General features: G+C 43.5%; 2 protein-coding genes across 2 annotated transcripts; both read right to left on the reverse strand.

The window, feature by feature from the left end:
• Positions 1-3,006: 3,006 nt before the first annotated feature.
• Positions 3,007-8,136, reverse strand: LOC115195829 (zinc transporter 1). The gene is made up of 2 exons (XM_029756126.1): positions 7,220-8,136; positions 3,007-4,607 (listed from the first exon to the last, which is right to left on the reverse strand). The coding sequence occupies exons 1-2, from the start codon at positions 7,806-7,808 to the stop codon at positions 3,670-3,672; spliced, it is 1,527 nt and encodes a 508-aa protein (XP_029611986.1). The 5' UTR covers positions 7,809-8,136; the 3' UTR covers positions 3,007-3,669.
• A 4,574-nt stretch (positions 8,137-12,710) lies between these two features.
• Positions 12,711-19,619, reverse strand: LOC115195836 (serine/threonine-protein kinase Nek2-like). Its single transcript, XM_029756138.1, has 9 exons — positions 19,245-19,619; positions 18,402-18,619; positions 16,348-16,588; positions 15,727-15,809; positions 15,509-15,635; positions 15,053-15,284; positions 14,614-14,668; positions 14,323-14,399; positions 12,711-14,013 (listed from the first exon to the last, which is right to left on the reverse strand). Exons 1-9 carry the CDS (start codon positions 19,338-19,340, stop codon positions 13,802-13,804), a joined length of 1,341 nt encoding a protein of 446 aa, XP_029611998.1. The 5' UTR covers positions 19,341-19,619; the 3' UTR covers positions 12,711-13,801.
• Between the last annotated feature and the right edge of the window lie 417 nt (positions 19,620-20,036).

The following is a 20,036-nucleotide window of genomic DNA, read 5'->3' on the forward strand; positions in this document are numbered from 1 at the left end:
TCCCCAGGCTATTGTGCACGTCTGATACATAAACAGTAAGGCTGGCCCCGATGAAGTGGATGTTGATTAAGGCAGCCCCTGCACCTCTATGACTCAGAAGGGCTGGGTTAAATGCAGAAGACACATTTCAGATGAATGCACCGCCTTCCATAAACAATTCAAAGTCGGCCTTTGTGGGATCGACCATAGAATTCTATGGGAGTGATCTTACTTGTCATTATTTTATTTTAGCAACTCAGAGGATTGTGGCGTGCTAGCATACGGAGAAGGTATTGTGGGAGATGATTGGTTGGTGGATTAAGCGATGCCTATGCGCCGGGAGTTTCTCCAAATCTTTCTGTATTGGCTAACGAATGCCAAGTTTGACTCACATTTGGGCAGAAGTTTCTGGGAGTGAGATTAAGGGTAGACCTAATGTCCAAAGAAACCACATCTAAAAACCCATTTTTAAAAATTACACAAAACAGTTTAACAACTGTACCAAACAGCCATTTTAAAATGTTCACAATGACACATTTCGACAGGTACTGTAATATATCAAAAACACATCGGCAGACATGTCATATTTAAAATCCGAAAAAACGAATGACACATACCTCAATTTGCACAGAGAGCTTGAGTCTCAAAAGACACAATAAAAGTAACCAGACATTTCCAAAACAAAGGAATGTGTCAAAATACATTTCCCAATACAAGTATTCTATATTGCATACACATTTACTTTGAGTGGAAATCTGAAATGCATCCTTGAATCAACATATAAATGATATCTTTGTGTTGATAATAATGAATGAGGGAATTTCCTTCCATCAGATTTCCCATTTAAAAAGGCCACTAAGATAACTCTACATCGGCACATAAAGCCTCACAAATCCATTCACTAGAAAGAAAGGAAAAGATTCAGTGACATTTCATTTAATCTATAAAGTTATTCTCGCTATCTGAGAAAACAAGAAAGTGGGCTACTGTTTTGTAGCAGTGTTAGCTCGTTTTGAAGCTCTGTGGCTGAAATAACACACTTCAGTTTGGTCATGCAAAGTTGCAGCAGAAGCACTCTGGACACTGTAAAAACATTCAGGATGGATTTTGACTAGGTCCCTTCCCCAACACATTCATGAGGAATATTAGTATGAATTTCAACAACCCATCCGATGGCTCTCAAGCAGAGATTTAAAACAGAATATTGTTTGACATTTTGTAGTGCACATTTTCTTCAGTGATAACCTACAGTACTTAGCGAACAGTACTCAGTGCTATTTCAAAGCAATTTGAATTATAGGCGTGGTGAGGTTTTTACACAGCGTCTGCCTTCAACTAACAACTGCCATTAAAACAGAGTCAAGGCCAGAAAAAAAGTCTGAGAAGAATTCATTTAAAAAAAACATATTTTGAAAAACAAGTCTACAGCATAGATGGTTCATCAAATATTCAGAAAAATTTCACAAATTAAAACTATCATCCAAACTAAATATACTGCTCAAAACAATAAAGGGAACACTTAAACAACACAATGTAACTCCAAGTCAATCACACTTCTGTAATATCAAACTGTCCACTTTTCAAACTGTCCAAATTTCACATGCTGTTGTGCAAATGGAATAGACAACAGGTGGAAATTATAGGCAATAAGCAAGACACCCCCAATAAAGGAGTGGTTCTGCAGGTGGGGACCACAGACCACTTCTCAGTTCCTATGCTTCCTGGCTGATGTTTTGGTCACTTTTGAATGCTGGCGGTGCTTTCACTCTAGTGGTAGCATGAGACGGAGTCTACAACCCACACAAGTGGCTCAGGTAGTGCAGCTCATCCAGGATGGCACATCAATGCGAGCTGTGGCAAGAAGGTTTGCTGTGTCTGTCAGCGTAGTGTCCAGAGCATGGAGGCGCTACCAGGAGACATGGAGGAGGCCGTAGGAGGGCAACAACCCAGCAGCAGGACCACTACCTCCGCCTTTGTGCAAGGAGGAGCAGGAGGAGCACTGCCAGAGCCCTGCAAAATGACCTCCAGCAGGCCACAAATGTGCATGTGTCTGCTCAAACGGTCAGAAACAGACTCCATGAGGGTGGTATGAGGGCCCGACGTCCACAGGTGGGGGTTGTGCTTACAGCCCAACACCGTGCAGGATGTTTGCCATTTGCCAGAGAACACCAAGATTGGCAAAGTCGCCACTGGCGCCCTGTGCTCTTCACAGATGAAAGCAGGTTCACACTGAGCACATGTGACAGACGTGACAGAGTCTGGAGACGCCGTGGAAAACGTTCTGCTGCCTGCAACATCCTCCAGCATGACCGGTTTGGCGTTGGGTCAGTCATGGTGTGGGGTGGCATTTCTTTGGGGGGCCGCACAGCCCTCCATGTGCTCGCCAGAGGTAGCCTGACTGCCATTAGGTACCGAGATGAGATCCTCAGACCCCTTGTGAGACCATATGCTGGTGCGGTTGGCCCTGGGTTCCTCCTAATGCAAGACAATGCTAGACCTCATGTGGCTGGAGTGTGTCAGCAGTTCCTGCAAGAGGAAGGCATTGATGCTATGGACTGGCCCGCCCGTTCCCCAGACCTGAATCCAATTGAGCACATCTGGGACATCAGGTCTCGCTCCATCCACCAACGCCACGTTGCACCACAGACTGTCCAGGAGTTGGCGGATGCTTTAGTCCAGGTCTGAGAGGAGATCCCTCAGGAGACCATCCGCCACCTCATCAGGAGCATGCCCAGGCGTTGTAGGGAGGTCATACAGGCACGTGGAGGCCACACACACTACTGAGCCTCATTTTGACTTGCTTTAAGGACATTACATCAAAGTTGGATCAGCCTGTAGTGTGGTTTTCCACTTTAATTTTGAGTGTGACTCCAAATCCAGACCTCCGTGGATTGATAAATTGGATTTCCATTGATTATTTTTGTGTGATTTTGTTGTCAGCACATTCAACTATGTAAAGATAAAAGTATTTAATAAGATTATTTAATTCATTCAGATCTAGGATGTGTTATTTTAGTGTTCCCTTTATTTTTTTGAGCAGTGTATTATAAATGCATCTACAGAGAAAATTATAGATCATTACTAATAACTTAAATAAAATTAAATTGTAATAACTTTTTTACATTGTGGGGCCAAGGCTAAGAAAATTGATGTTCAAAGCCTATCCCCAAAAAATAAAAACAATTATGCATAAATGAAAAGGTCCATAGATCAACAAAAAGACCTGCGGAGTAGACAGGTGTGCTTGGCCTAGCAGGTGTCGTGTTAGCTCATGGTACTTGAAGGGAGTCTCCCTTCTGTCCTGCATTGAGAAGCTTTGGCACAGAGACACCGTGGAGGGATGGGACGGCAGTGACGCATCACAACACGGCGCTAATGTGGGGAAGGATACACATGCAGCAGGCCAGACCAGGCGCCGCGTCCCTGGCAGTTGAGGGGGTCAGAGGTGAGGAGGTGGCGAGGGGTTGGCAGTGAAGGGGGGGGGGGGTAGGCAGTGGGAGGGTTAAGGGCTGGGACAAAGGGTGTCTTCGAACAAGACCGCGGTAGTGGAGCCGTTTTCCTACCAGTGTTTCCAGAATCAGAGAGCGCTGTACACACGACAACCCACTGTCGACTTTGGCCCGCACTTTTTAAAAACTTCCATCCACTTAGTAGTGATTCTATCATTCCTCCGACTGTGTCCGGTCTGTCTCACAGAGAAGATTCCACCTCTCGGGTGATAATGACCTCGGGCTCCGGGGTCCGGGGGACCACCTGGACGACTGCAGCAGCCGCCTGCTCCAGAACTGAAGCTCCGGCTCCAGCTGCTCCCTCTGGGATCTCGCTGATCACCTCCATTGCAGAGGCCGCCAGCACCTTCCCCTCGCCTGCCGGACCAGTGCCGGCAACACCCTGCTTGTCTGCAGCGCCACAGCACAACTTGGGGGCACACTGCGTCCGGCAGGAGAGCTCACAGAGGGAGGCGCTTGACTCGGAATTGACCGTGACAAACTCGGGCTGGATGGTGGTGGCGTGGATGCCCTCGTCGTGAAAGAAGTCCTTGATGCGCTTGGCCACGTCCATGTAGGACGTGGGGTCGTGGCACTTGATGTGCGCCGTGGCGATGATGCGCGAGCCTGCCAGCTGCCAGATGTGCAGCTCATGAATGGCCAGCACGCCGTCCAGCGAGAGCAGCCGCTCATTGAGGCGGTGCATGTCGATCTGTTTGGGCACTGTCTGCAGGAGGATCAGCGCCGACTCCTTGAGCAGTGGGTAGGTGGTGTAGAGCAGGATACCCACCATGATGATGCACAGTGTGGGGTCAAGGTAAAGCACCCAGCATGGCCCCACCATGGTCCGCTGAAAGCTAGAACCGTTGCCGTCCATGGACTGGTCCACCAGGGTGTGGTTAACGTGCGGGTGGTCTGTCGAGTGGCATGGGTTGAAGCAGGTCTCGCCAGGCGGGCACGGCCGCCACACAAAGGTGAAGATGAGAGCGTTGACCACCACGATGACCGAGCCCAGGGCGTCGCCCAGCACGTGCAGGAAGACGCCGCGCATGTTGAGTGAAGCCTCGTCGTGGCTGTGGTCCATGTCCTCGTAGGCAGCGCTGCCGTTCATATGCACCTTGCCGTCGTTGCGAACAATCTCTGAAGGAAGAAGACAGGGACAAGGGGTTAAAGAAGTCAAGGGGGGGTGGGGGCGGTTGTGCAAAAGCACAGCCCTGTTAGAAATGCATCCTTCCTAGTTACTTTGAGATAACTGACTTTCCTAGTTAAATTAAAAAAATTAAGAACAAATTCTTATTTACAATGATGGCCTACCGGGGAACAATGAGTTAACTGCCTTGTTCAGGGGCAAAATGACAGATTTTTACCTTGTCAGCTTGGGGATTCGATCTAGCAACCTTTCGGTTACTGGCCCAACGCTCTAACCACTAGGCTACCAGCATTGATCTATAAGTGATTGGATAGGTGAAAGCAAGGTGACCACCATCCTCAATGAGAACCAATTCAGATCCGAGATTACTTCAAGGAAGGTACAACGGATGCATTTCTAGTATTTGAACAGAGAAAACATATTTGAGAGGATGATAGGAAGAATGGCAGAGACTCTTGCATCAATGGGATGGAGAAAATAAAATGCTGATAATTACAAAGACGAGGAATGACTGGAAATCTTAGTTTTGAATGACATCCAGCTGCGGTTTATTAGCTGCCTCATCCAACTACTGATCCAAACAAACCATAATGATTGATGACTGCATCAGAGGTTTTGGAGGACATGGTCGATGTGCCGTAAGTTACGGCTGCCCGAGGCAACACTTTGATAAGAAGCTAAGACATTCATTAAAACCATTTACTTCAACGTAGAGAAGAATGTAGGCCGTAGTACATCACCTTCCCAGTTCCCATTCTGGAAATGAACTACAACCGGCGTGGTGGTGGAAGCCAGTAAATTAACTGACCACAACAGACTCCCTTGCTTAACACCTTGAGGAAATTCAATTAATGTATGCAGACAGCTTGATTGCCTAGCACTATGCTACGACTCATACGGCTACATAATGGCCAATGGCACCAGAACCAGCGCTAGGCTAATAGCCTCTGTCCTGGCACTCCGTGACGTAGGGGTAATTCATCAGCGCCTAATGGTGTGGCTGAATCGGGGGATTTCGGTCATGTCACTGCTTGAGATGATGTATGGCCAGGTCGCAGCAATCAGTGCATATGGAGGAGGGAGAAATGGGATCCATTTACTGAAACTGGCAGAGCCTGACAGGCCCATTGTAGAGGGGAAACTTACAGTCTCCTGGTTTAACTATTTTCTGTCCCAACAGGAGGCAGAGGGCAGCTCTCAGCTCACAGACCCTAGTATCAGCAAGGAGATCATGGTCATTATCTGAATCTGGTGGATTGCCATGTTTACACCATGATATCCTTGTTAATATGATAAAACAATTGGTGACAAGAATCACTGAAGGCCTCTGACTGGGATTTATATTAACCACTTTTTTTGGTAGTATATAAACCACTTATAATATGTGGGTTTTGTGAAGGAAGACAACTTCCTGTTATGGATGTAGAAGCACGAGTAGTGACAATACAGTCTTCTGATAAGGTCACGATTTGAAAGCCTGGACTGTTCTCTTCAAATACTCAATGTAATTTGAGAGATAAAATCTGGATGGCTGGGACTTTCACAATTTTGGTTTTGTAACAAGTCATGACACGTCTGCCACCATGTAAAACATCTGCAGGCTGACCCTTGGTGAGCATGCAAAGGGGGCACAGTTATATGAAGCATTGTGTATTTTACAGACAAGCATAGAGGCAGAACCTGTTAATATTTCTCCAGAAATGGGAATAATTGTTTTCCTGAAGTGGCAAAAAGAATGGTGGCAGTTCCTTGAGATAATAGATTCAATTAAAAGGGTCTGTCGTGCACTCTCATGGCCTCTGCAAAAGGCATTTCAAAATGGTGTGTGCAGAATAGGCATAGTCATGGCCCACATTGTTCTGTATCAAGTCACTGCTGATACCAGTCACTGACGCCTACCAATATTACAATGAAAATAGCCTTATCACTGTTTCTGTTAAAAACTACAGCTGTCATTGTGCCTCTGCCCAACCATTACTCTTTGTGAGCCACTGGTCTGTCTGGTAAATGGCAACATATGATAGATATACTGATGATGCCCAAGTCAGGAGACCCACATTAGCCCAGTTACACCTTTGAGACAGTAGTGGATATTGATCCATCTACAATACAGAAGAAACCGAGCCAAGACCATGTGAGACTGGCTGTGTTGAATGTCTCTCCTCAAAGGCAAACATATGAAAGGGTTAACGAGAACACCACAGAGATGGCTTTGGATTAAAGACCACTCCATACTGAGTAGGCCTTCAAATTTCAGTGCTTTGAATAAAATCCCTGTCAGTGTGAGATTATGCGAGTGTGTGCTCTGTTTGCCCCCACTCCCCAATAATATAACATCTTATTTCAATCGATGAAACATAAAACCTGAGACAGGCTAGTGCGGTTGTTTCATATCTGATATCATAATGAAGAGTTGTCTTGATATGATTCATAGTAGAACAATGAACCCGAGGTGAAAAATATATCAGTATCACCGGGCGCCAAAGGGTCAAATTCTGAGTGAAAAGATTGTAGCTAGACAAGTACAGTAGCTACATCCACACAGTATGTTGACAGTATAGCTACTTACTGTAAAAGACGAATAATTAATTACACAACTTACCATGTCTACGTCTCTCAGTGTCCACGCCATTAGGGGGGCTGTTATGGCTTCCCACCAGGTTGTTGGACTCCTCTCCTGATGATCCATTCGGTCTTTCTGACTTGCATATTTTACCCCTCTTGTTTTTCTTATTTCCATGAGAATGGCCTCCTCCGTGAGAGTGCCCGTGTCCACCACCTGCGTGTCCGTGGAACAAGCACAGCCCGAGGAGGTTGACCAGGAGCCCGGCAGCCCCCACACCGATTACTACATGGGGTTTCTCGATTTCATGTGGGTTGGTGAATCGCTCGACGGCCTCCAAGATAATGGTGAAACAGAGAGCTGTGAGGAACACTGCGTTTACGAGAGCTCCCATCACCTCCGCCCGGATCCATCCGAACGTGTTTTTATTTGTCGATTGCGTTTTCTCAGCGAAGCGCACCGCCACCAAAGCCACAACCAGCGCTATGACATCCGATAGCATATGAAAGGAGTCCGACAGCATTGCCAAAGATGCCGTGATCCGACTGACGACTACCTCCACAATAAAAAAAACAAATGTCAATGAAAGCATGCATAGCAGCCGCACACGATTAGGCTCACAAGCCATTTTTTCTCCGCTGGTCACTTGTTTAGCTAGATAACTGAGTTAGCTAGCTAGTTAGCTTACAATATGCTGGTAGCTATCTAGCGTGCCAATCGAGACTGGAAGCATATGATGGGATTCCATCGGGTATTGTAAATATGTATATGCTCGCTACAAATTCGTCATTATTGTACGATTTTACAACCGACTCCAATTCCAGATACAGCAACAACAAAAAACGATGTTGGTTCCTCAAAAGCGGCCAACTGGGTAATTAGAAGACGGTGGTATAGTTCAGAAACGTTAGCGTAGACTTTGATTTGCAGACGGCTGAAACTTTGCACCCGAGCCGGTAAAGTTTCCACAACGAATGAGGCACGCCCTGGTATTTTGCTATTGGTTATTATGGATAAAGTAGAATTTGGTTGGTCAATTTTTCCAATAATTTCACATGGGCGGAGCCGAGCATTGCTATATAGGCACCGAGGCGTAAAGCAAACCTTTCGAGGTCGTCGTTTGGAATCATCCATCATCTAACATTTTGTGACTCCTTGTTTTTAAGGATGGTGTATAGCATCGCCACAATGCCCGTGGTCTTATTTTTGTTCGCTAACAAAATGGTTTCCACCCAATAGACATTAGGTTACTTAGACTACTTGGTAAGCACAATTACAAACCGAAAAGAAGCCTACACCTGCTCTGAAAAGATCTAAATGAAAATCTACATCTTATTTCTCCATCTGTTTAAAAAAAATATTTGCGAGGGAAAATTTCCTAGCAATACTTAAGTAGTCACAGGATTATGGACCGCCATTTGGGTCATTGCGTGTCAAAAAAGATACACATAAAATAACGCTATTTGACGTACCAAATTAGCTTGTTGACCAATCAGGACCTATATATGACTAGACGTCACATAATAATTTAACACATAATTATTGTTTTACGTAGTTATTACACCATCACTCGCATTTCATGATGCTATGATGCTGGTAAAGTTGTGTCTCCCGCACCTGCTGCTGCTGCACTTCAACACAGACACACTCCCCCAAACTATCGGGCTGATTAATGATGGTCGGACCCACCTATGTGAAGCTAGACACAATAAGGATTAGCCACAATAGTTGCGTTTGCGGTTTGCCTTTAAAATAAAAGCCTCAGTAAATTTGATGCCATAATAGAATAGATCATGCTAAACGAGGTTGGAATGTGTCATATAAATTCAACAAAAGACAATTAGTTACATTGAGAGAAATCTGTTGAAATCACACTGTGGATGCATTAGACTTTAGAATTGCATTTGATATATTTATATAACTACATTCCAACCTCGTTTAGCATACTTATTTCACTGTACAGCCTTCCCTATGGATTGTGGATCAATGACATTGGGTATCAGTCTACTCAGTGACACCCACAGAATATGAAACCACTGTGAAATGAGCCACATTTATTGTATCAGTCAACCTACTATGTGTATTGACCACTTCCAGAGGAAAAACAATACAACATGGATGTTTTGGAGTCTGATAACTCTGAGGAGGACTTTGGAAAAAAAGCACTTGGGTACTAAGCAGACTGATAACCCATTTAATTGATCCCAAATCCGTAGATAAGGCTGTACAGTGCAATATGAATGTCAATATGCACAAAGGCTGACTGGGGAGGTGATTTCCCACAGCCAAAGTCCTGCAATAAGAGTTACGACGCTAATATTTGCGTAAACTCTTGACAGTTGTGTTTTGTGGGTCTAACAAAGTAGACTTATACCCCATGTCATTTCTCCACATTCCAACACGCCAACCTTGTTTAACTTTATCTAGCCTAAATATGGCATGATTCCACATATTGTAACCATTTGCGTCACTTTCAAAGAGGGAGTTTTATTTTGAAGTCGAACCGCAAATTCCACTATTGTAGCTAGTCGTTATTGTGGCTAGCTTCATAACAAGGTCCGGTCAAGCCTCACTAGCCAGATGAAGCCAGCTGGCTGCTTGTAACGTTAGCTTTGGGCAACAGGGTTAAGTAGCTGGCGTGCTAGTTCATGAACTAAAGTTCGATTTCAATAGGAGGACAACAAGTGGCTACCTAGCTAATACTTACAAGGATTCCTAAATCAATACAAAGAATATTGAAAATGACTGCAGTTTCTACTGGTCATTGTTTTCAGGCTGGTTGCATTGGTGCTAGCTAGGAGGGTACCTAGCTAGAGTTTCTAAAAACATCTGTATCAAAGATATTTGCTAAAATTTTTGATCCTGTTCTTATTTCAAATGATCAATGAATGTTTTCCCATTCGGTCGAACAAATAAAGCCTTATTACCAACGTGGTATTGTAAACACAACGTGCAAATTCAGCACACACAACATTCTATAATATAATTTTGTTATTTGACGTGTATCTTTTTTGACAAGCAATAACCCAAACAGCGGTCCATACAGGATTCATTTTGGAGGAACGTCTTCACCTGCAGATTTCTCCAGACACTTTTGAACGACAGTTCAACCATTCCAACATGAAAGGATGAGGAGAAATGATTACCTCTTGTGGGAGACGCTGACTACTACAACCATTTACATCTAGAGTACACTAGATTACCAAAAGTATGTGGACACCTGCTCGTTGAACATCTCAATCCAAAATCATGGGCATTAATATGGAATTGGTCCCCCCTTTGCTGCTATAACAGCCTCCACTCTTCTGGGAAAGCTATCCACTAGATGGAACATTGCTGTGGGGACTTGCTTAAAGCGATAAGGCCTGGCTCGCAGTTGGTGTTCCAATTCATCCCAAAGGTGTTCGATGGGGTTGAGGTCAGGGCTCTGTGCAGGCCAGTCAAGTTCTTCCACACTGACTTCGACAAACCATTTCTGTACGGACCTCTTTTTGTGCACAGGGCATTGTCATGCTGAAACAGGAAAGGGCCTTCCCCAAACTGTTGCCACAAAGTTGGATGCACAGAATCTTCTTGTATGTAATTTTATGCTGTAGCATTAAGATTTCCCTTCACTGGAACTAAGGGGCCTAGCCCGAACCATGAAAAACTGCCCCAGACCATTATTCTTCCTCTACCAAACTTTACAGTTGGCAGGTAGCGATCGGGCAGGTAGCGTTCTCCTGGCATCCGCCAAACAAAGATTCGTCCTTCGGATTGCCAGATGGTGAAGCATGATTCATCACTCCAGATAACGCATTTCCGCTGCTCCAGAGTCCAATGTCGGCAAGCTTTACACCACTCCAGCCAACATTTGGCATTGTGCATGGTGATTTTAGGCTTGTGTGCGGCTGCTTGGCCATGGAAACTCATTTCATGAAGCTCCCGACGAACAGTTCTTGTGCTGACGTTGCTTCCAGAGGCAGTTTGGAAATCAGTAGTGAGTGTTGCAACCAAGGAAAGACCATTTTTATGTGCTACAGCACTCAGTGGTCCCGTTCTGTGAGCTTGTGTGTGGCCTACCACTTCGCGGCTGAACGATTGTTGCTCCTAGATGTTTCCACTTTACAATAACAGCACTTACAGTTGACCGGGGAAGCTCTAGCAGGGCAGGGCAGGACATTTTAAAAACTGACTTGTTGGAAAGTTGGCATCCTATGACAGCACCACGTTGAAAGTCACTGAGCTCTTCAGCAAGGCCATTCTACTGCCAATGTTTGTCTATGGAGATTGCATGGCTGTGTGCTCGATTGCATGGCTGTGTGCTTTTATACACCTGTCACTCCAGGTGGTCCCGTGTGGCTCAGTTGGTAGAGCATGATGTTTGCAATGCCAGGGTTGTGGGTTTGATTCCCACGGGGAACCAGTACGAAAGAAGAAAAAAAATGTATGAAATGTATGCATTCACTACTGTAAGTTGCTCTGGATAAGAGTGTCTGCTAAATGACTAAAATGTAAATGTAATAGCCAAATCCAAATAATTTGAAGGGGTGCCCACATACCTTTGTATATAGTGTATATCTATAGCTAGGTTTCCATCCAATTGGAAACCTAGCTATAGAATATTCTAAAATCCCCATAAAGAAAATATGCACCGTTTCATGCTGATTCATTTTTATTTAACTAGGGAAGACAATGAAGAACACATTCTTATTTTACAATGATGGCCTACCCCGGCCAAACCCTCACCTAACACAGACGACGCTGTGCCAATTGTGCGCGGCCCTATGGGACTCCCGATCACGGCCGGTTGTGATACAGGCCGGGTTCGAACCTGGGTCTGTGGTTACGCCTCTAGCACTGAGATTCAGTGCTTTGCTGCGCCACCTGATTAATGAAAAAAAGTCACAACCGGGCTGATGAAAACATGAAACGCTGGAACAATTTTATAAATGTCGACAATTTGTTCGTTCGACATGATGCACGTTTTGGTTTTTGCTCTAGCACTTCACAGTGGATCAAAAATAACCAAAGCTTTGTTTGAATCACCTGTGTAGTGCTAGGGCGAAAAACAAAATGTGCATCGAGTGGGCCCCATGACCGAGTTTTGGAAGCCCTGTATTTGGCTAGAGGAAATACATTCTGAACTTCACAGGGTGGTGAATGTGCAAAGTAATGAGCTTGACGCTCCTTTCCAATAAATATCGACTGTCTTATTCTGGTGACATGAAGACCGATGCTTGGCTGCAGTTTAACAAATTCAAATAATATCGCTCTTATCCATATTAATCTCATAATGTAGGTAGCCTACCCGCACTGTATCTACTAGTTGATAACTAGAGGAAATTATTAGGACACGTAAACACCTTAATCGGCGTTCCAGCTGTGCATTCGATCTCCGCATGTGCTAGAGAGCCGAGCGAGCCTTCCACTTTAGTGGGAGTGAAATTAGTTCGGAACTGAATGTATTCGTCTAAGAAGTAGTTTTCACATACACATTTTATATGCCCGAACTCAGAATCATATATGCTTCCAAAAATAACATGATCGCTGTGTTAGAACGTTTATTTTGATCGACATTGTGCATTAAACAGAGTGCTGTCTGGTACCCTGATTTCAGATGTGTCCATGTAAACAGGATTAGGGAAATCGTTATTCTTGCAAAGCATGTAAACGTTTTAATCGAACTATTATATTAATTTGACTATCCACAATAATGGCATTATTGTGTGCATGTAACCGTACTCAATCAACAGATAAACCTTACTAGGTGAGAATGAGATCAATGCATTTAATGTAAATCTTTCATTTCGAAATAAAGAGAATGTACATTCTTCAACAATAATCAATCTCTGATTACATAGCTTCCTCTAAAAGAGGACACGCACTCCTTCCTACATGTTATATTCCCAAATAATTTACATGGTCACATTTCTTTGCAAACTGCTGAGAACATAAAATGAAACATTTAGAAAAGTGTAGCAAGAGCTGACCCTCATGTAGGCCTAACCATCATGCCCATTTGAGATGAATAGTAGGAGACAAGCCAAGGGCAAAGGAACTACAAAGCACAACAGACAAATGTTAATCAGATAACAATTCCACCGAAACAGGCATTTGTTGGGACACCAGTGTCTTATTTTTTAACAGAAAACAATGGCCTCAACGTTTGCCAACCCTTCCCAATTCCTAAACTCATATTTGCAAAACATTTACATATTTCCAGCAGTGTATGTGGGAGTGTACACCCATTTATACATCTCTGGATACTGTACCAACACAGCCCTTCAAATATATTTTTAATGCCACAGTATGTACAAAGCATCATAACTTCAGTGCAATTCAGTCGAACATCAACACATTTGAAATGTCGAGGTGGAAAAAACAAACACACCACTAAAAAACATTTATTTGGTATCCAATATTTTGCAATTTCATCACAGTACAAATCACTCACTATGATACAAATAAATTAAAGCTACATATTTTCCCTAAAGGGTATGACCACTAGCTTTCAGTAGCTCTAAAACTGTCTATTAGTCAGAAAGACTGAGCAGAGACCAGTAGCTTCTGGGACATACCTCAGACATCCATTCACATGACACTGATAAATCAGGCCCTAAACAGCAGGCTCTACTGGTGCTAGCGGATGCCTAAGATCTGCCTGCTCTTGAGCTGGTAGTTCCTCTCCACCTCCTCCAGGGCCTGGGCCCGCAGGTTGGCTGCCTGCAGCCTCCACTTCAGTCCTAGCTCCTGGCTCTTCTCACTCTGCTTCTGATCAGGCCTTTGGTACTCTTTGCTGTCTCCGGCAAAACTGACCTTCTTTTCAGGGGGGACATTCTCCTCTCCCACATCTAAGGGGCCAAGATGGCAAAAAAGTTACATGTTGAAAAGGTTTTATTGAACGCTACATCATTTGCAGATAAAATACCCTCCCGTAATATGTAGGATGATGCCTCAGTGATTAGTCAGGTTACCAAAATAATTCTCAAATTTGTAATTTGCCCAGAGAAAAACACAGGTATCTTAAAGTGACCTAAATGTGTTCCCTCCCCTTTTATTTGATCTGAAAACATGGCTACACTATATCATATTGTTCAACTTCAATAAAGAAGCAAATCACGTATCTTCCCTTTTCCTGGTTTTTCGCTGGACTCCCATACCTATGTCATTGGAATAGAGTGGTGGCAGGGTCTTCTGCTGTTTTACCAGGTTGCAACTCTTCAACAAACTCTCCGCTCTGAAATTAAAATAAATTGTTGGGAGTCAAAATAGAGTATAGCCAACCCTCTTGCAGTTTTATAGCAAGGAATGCGATTCTGACACCAAAGCGTGAAGGAAAGTAGCATTAACATATCTTGGAGGATTAAAGCCTTAGCATTTAGTCTAATGTGACATTAAAACAGCAGTTTGCTGCATTTCAAGTGAAGTGATCCAAGGGAGCTTTGGTTTACCTGGCAAGCTTCTCATTCGATAGTCTATCGCGAACACAAAGCTCCTGCTCCCGCTCTGTAGGAGGAATATATTTTTTTATTTTATTTAACTAGGCAAGTCGGTTAAGAACAAATTCTTATTTACAATGAAAGCCTAATTCACAAGAGTTACAGCATAAAAATTCCACAGATTACAAACAATTCAGTCTATATACACTCAGTAGCATAGCCAGTGACACACTGACTACAAACAACAATCATTATAGATGTTTCAGTAGTCCACACCAAGCAACACGGATTCAAAAAAAACATCCGTGTTTCAACACCAGAGGGGTATCATCTGTGACTCTGACATTATAGGGACCAGGGTTGGGGTTGAATCAATTCAGTCAACTTAAGTGAATTGAAATTTCAATTAAGAACAAAATTAAGCTTAATCCTGATAAGGGTAAACACTCACGTTCCAGCCTCTCCTCGCGCTCCTTTAGGGCCTTCTCCCTCTCCCGCAGCAATTGCTCCTTGAGCCTCAGCTCCGCAGCGGTCGGGGAGGTTGAAGACCCGGCTGGCTTTGGGTTCTCTGGATCAGCCGACCTCCTCCAGTTGCGCGCCTGCATCCTCCTCTGCTCATCGGCGACCACATCCACCAACAGGCTGCTCTGGAGAATGGACTCCACCGAGGGCCTCAGGTAGTCCTGGTAACAAGGCACAACAACAGTCAAATCAACAAAAGAGTAGAATGGTGGGCAGAAAGGATTAAAATCTCTTGACATTGAAATTGTATTTTGAGCATGGTAATGTGCTTGGAGATGGAGACCAATAATAATCTCCTCAACAGGTATGCTGCAGTGAGGAGTTGCTCACAAGATGACTTAAACTTCAGATGGAGATTTTCTGTGCCGTGAAACATATTCCAAACCTTTAAATGGAGCATTCTGGACAGGAGTGCGTTCAGCTCCTCTGAGTACCAGTAGGGGATCCTCCTGAACTTCCCCTCTTGGATCTTCTCTGCCAGCTCTTTTTGGTTATAAGCTGTGAAAGGAGGCCTTGATGGAAGAAACATGCGTCAGACTCTAGTCTAAGGCATTGACTGAGGGATATTTAGTAAGAATATAGATGACCGGTAAGGTAGCTTACGATAAGGCACAGAGTTCATACAACAAGCATCCCAGGGACCAGATATCCGATTTCTCGTTGTAGGACATGCGATTCATTTGTTCCTGTAAAATATGGAACTGTCCACACATGGACAGATTGATTAGAAAACGTATGGGGTGGGAGGGAGGGGGTGTTGTATTTTTTTCTTTTTCTGTACCAATTATGTTCATTGTCCTGTTTGAAAATGGGCAAATCCATATGAATTGCATCACTTTTTGACAGCATCCCTTTTGATTTAAACATAACTTTCCATACATGTTTGTCCATGGAAGAAGTGGTCAGGTCCAAAAGTGACATTTTGGACCTGAATACCAAAACATTCCGGAAATAGGTGTTCAAAGTTGACCCATTTTGCATTCCCCACCAAACCATGAGACACCATGTCTTCATCACCGGAAAAGATAAACGATTGAGTTTGATATAATTTAAATGCTTTCAAACAGTTGTCAAACTACTTTATAATTTACTAAAATCCAATAAATATGTGTTAAAAAAAGAAAGCAAACCAGAGTATTTGTTTGAAAAAAATGTTTTACTTTTAAAACCAAAATCATAGGATTCCCAATTGTATGATGGCCTTTGCTTTTGCTATTGACTCACAGGCGACATGTAGTAAGGGGTTCCGACGAAAGTCTTAGCGAAACTGGTGTCATGGTTCAGGATTCTGGCGAGACCAAAGTCACCGAGCTTCACATTCTGCTTAACATCCAGGAAGATATTGGCGGGCTTGAGATCTCTGTGCAGCACTGTGGCCCCACCATCGCTCCGGCGATGGCACTCCTTCAGTGCAAGAGTGAGCTGTACCATGACTCGCATGATGAACTCCTCCTCCAAGTAACGCCTGGCCAGCAGGAACACAACATACACAGAGTTACCAACCAACATGGTTACCTTGAACATGCCAAATGCAATTTGTATAATTTTTTTTAGTTGTGCCAACCCTCAGAGTTTGCCTACAGGCTGGGAGGTCAGTGTTCAACACCCACAAAGGGTGGGTAGTCGCCGTTCGCTACCTAGGTGTCAGAGAGGGATGGCCATTGGAGATATGTACAGTGTAGTCGGAAAGTGTTCAGACCCCTTGACCTTTTCCACATTTTGTTACATTACAGCCTTATTCGAAAATTGATTACGTAATTTTTTCCACCTCATCAATCTACACACAATGCCAAAGCAAAAAAACAGTAAAAAAAAAAAGAAAAAAGATTTAAAAAAAAAGAAGAGATTTGCAAATTTATAAAACATCTGAAATATCCCATTTATATAAGTATTCAGACCCTTTACTCAGTACATTGTTGAAGCACCTTTGGCAGCGATTACAGCCTTGAGTCTTCTTGGGTATGACGCTACAAGCTTGGCACACCTGTATTAGGGGAGTTTCTCCCATTCTTCTCTGCAGATCCTCTCAAGCTCTGTCAGGTTGTATGGGGAGCATCGCTGCACAGCTATTTTCAGGTCTCTCCTGAGATGTTAGATCGGGTTTAAGTCCAGGCTCTGGCTGGGCCACTCAAGGACATTCAGAAACTCTCCTGTGTTGTCTTGCTGTGTGCTTAGGATTGTTGTCCTGTTGGAAGGTGAGCCTTCGCCCCAGTCTGAGGTCCTGAGCGTTCTGGAACAGGTTTTCATCAAGAAGCACTCTGTACTTTGCTCCATTTATCTTTCCCTTGATCCTGACAAGTCTCCCAGTCCCTGAAAGACATCCCCACAGCATGATGCTGCTACCACCATGCTTCACCATAGGGATGGTGCCAGGTTTCCGCCAGACTTGACACTTGGCATTCAGGCCAAAGAGTTCAATCTTGGTTTCATCAGACCAGAAAATCTTGTTTCTCATGGTCTGAGAGTTCTTTAGATTCCTTTTGGCAAACTCCAAGCGTGCCGTCCTGTGCCTTTTACTGAGGAGTGGCTTTTGTCTGGCCACTATCATAAAGGCCTGATTGGTGGCGTGCTGCAGAGATGGTTGTCCTTCTGGAAGGTTCTCCCATCTCCACAGAGAAACTCTGGAGCTCTATCAGAGTGACCATCGAGTTCTTGGTCACCTCCCTGACCAAGGCCCTTCTCCCCTGATTGCTCAGTTTAGCTGGGTGGCCAGCTCTAGGAAGTCATTTAAGAATGATGGAGGCCACTGTGTTCTTGGGGACCTTCAATGCTGCAGATCTGTGCCTCGACACAATCCTGTCTCGGAGCTCTACCAACAATTCCTTTGACCTCATGGCTTGGTTTTTGCTCTGACATGCATTGTCAACAGTGGGACCTTATATAGACAGGTGCGTGCCTTTCCAAATCATGTCCAATCAATTGAATTTACCACAGGTGGACTCTAATCAAGCTGTGGAAACATCTCATGGATGATCAATGGAAACAGGATGCATCTGAGCTCAATTTCAAGTCTCATAGCAAAGGGTCTGAATACTTATGTAAAGCATTTGTTTAGTTTTACTACATTTGCCAAAAATTCTAAAAACCTGTTTTCGATTTGTTATTATGGGGTATTCTGTGTAGATTGATGAGTAAAAAAATAGAATTTAATACATTTTAGAATAAGGCTGTAATGTAACAAAATATGGAAAAAGGGAAGGGGTCTGAATACTTTACGAATGCACTGTATACATGGATGGACAAGGAAACCAAAGTAAACACGACAGCACAAAACACACCTTTCTTTGATGCATCTGGTGATGAGGCTGGAGAGGTCGCCGCCTTTGCAGTGCTCCATAACGATGTACAGTGTGGTGTTGGTCCGGTCTATGATGCGGTCATAATATCTCACAATGTTTGGATGCGTCAGTTCACGGAGGAGGTTGACCTCGGACACCAGCATTTGCTTCTCGCTCTCAGCCATTGTGCCGTAGTCCAGCTCCTTCCAAACTAGAATCTATGATGAAACCCAAACACCACAAAACTAAGCATTTATTGATTGGCCAAATGCTAATTAATTTCTAAGGTTTCACAGGAAATGCATGATGTTGGGAACATACTTTAAATATGGTAAATAAACATATACATTGAAGGCTAGGTATTAACCAGCTACTTGTTTTACACCAAATGCTGTATGGTTCACATACATAACGTTAGCTATATGACACCAAATCCTCCGTTTTAGGTAAACAACATAACTTATGATTTAGTTTTGTTCATAGATATCGGGATGTCTGGTGTGCCCCTTTCTGTTTAATGAGGTCATTTTTGGACAGTATTTCTGTCAATTTTGGAACCCCTTTTTGTCTCAAGAGCCCAGAGGCAAACGTGCCTGGCCTGGTGGCTTACTTAGTGAACTCAATGTTGAGTTTATTAAGCTAGTGGCCATGTTAACTAACGTTAACTAGCTAGCTAAAGTTAGCTAGTAAGCATAACGTTAGCTACACTAAGTCGAACCATATATTTGGTCGATCACATTCGCTAACGTTACTGTAGACAGGTAGCTAAGTTACATGTGCTAGCTTCTAACGTTAGCTACCTAGGTACAGTACAGTGCACGCTGTAAAAAGCAAAACACTTACCTTCCCATCAGATTTCCTCCGTATTTTCTGACATTTGCCATAAGACCCTGATCCTATGGTATACAACACCTCATAATCGTCAACACGAGATGGCATTTTGGCGAAGCTAGCTAGCTAAATGCAAAGTTTACATCCAAGGTAGCTACTGTAACGTTACTGTACTTAGCTAAAGTACTGACTGTAGCTAGTTGCAGGTGTTCAGCGAAGGAAAGCAACAACTTTACTCTCGCAATGGAAAATATTTTGTACGTTTTCTTTCCTTAAATAATGTTAGCAAATGTAATTGCTGGCAATATATCTTCGATCACTTATTTATAAGTCACAGTGATTTGTGTTGATGACGGTTTAAAATTGGTGCCTGAATTCTTCAATGTGGTTGGTCTGCCTACTACATTTAGAATATTCTGATTGGCTGTAATTAAGATACAACCTGCAGGTTGCTAAGCATCTGAAACCTGCAAGATCTGGCGCGGGTGTTTAAAGAGGAGGAATCTTTTAAATTGATATGCATGTCAAAAATTAAAATGTACTCATGTAATAAAAAAACCCATCACAGAACCCAATGTATAAATCTAAGATCTTCCTTTATGATTACACTACTCTGTGTGTTATAATCTCACCACAAGGTGGCAGTAAAAGCAAACTACTTTTATCCTCCCCCAAGGTGACCACCTCCATGCAAATAACAACAAGTAATGGCCGAATGGTGCCACACATTGATAACTATTCTATAAAAGTGCACCTTGTCCATCTATGCAAGTTAGAATAGAACAATAAAGAACATAATAGAGT

The sequence above is a fragment of the Salmo trutta genome, chromosome 1 (genome assembly GCF_901001165.1).
Source record: "Salmo trutta chromosome 1, fSalTru1.1, whole genome shotgun sequence".
Taxonomy (NCBI): domain Eukaryota; kingdom Metazoa; phylum Chordata; class Actinopteri; order Salmoniformes; family Salmonidae; genus Salmo; species Salmo trutta.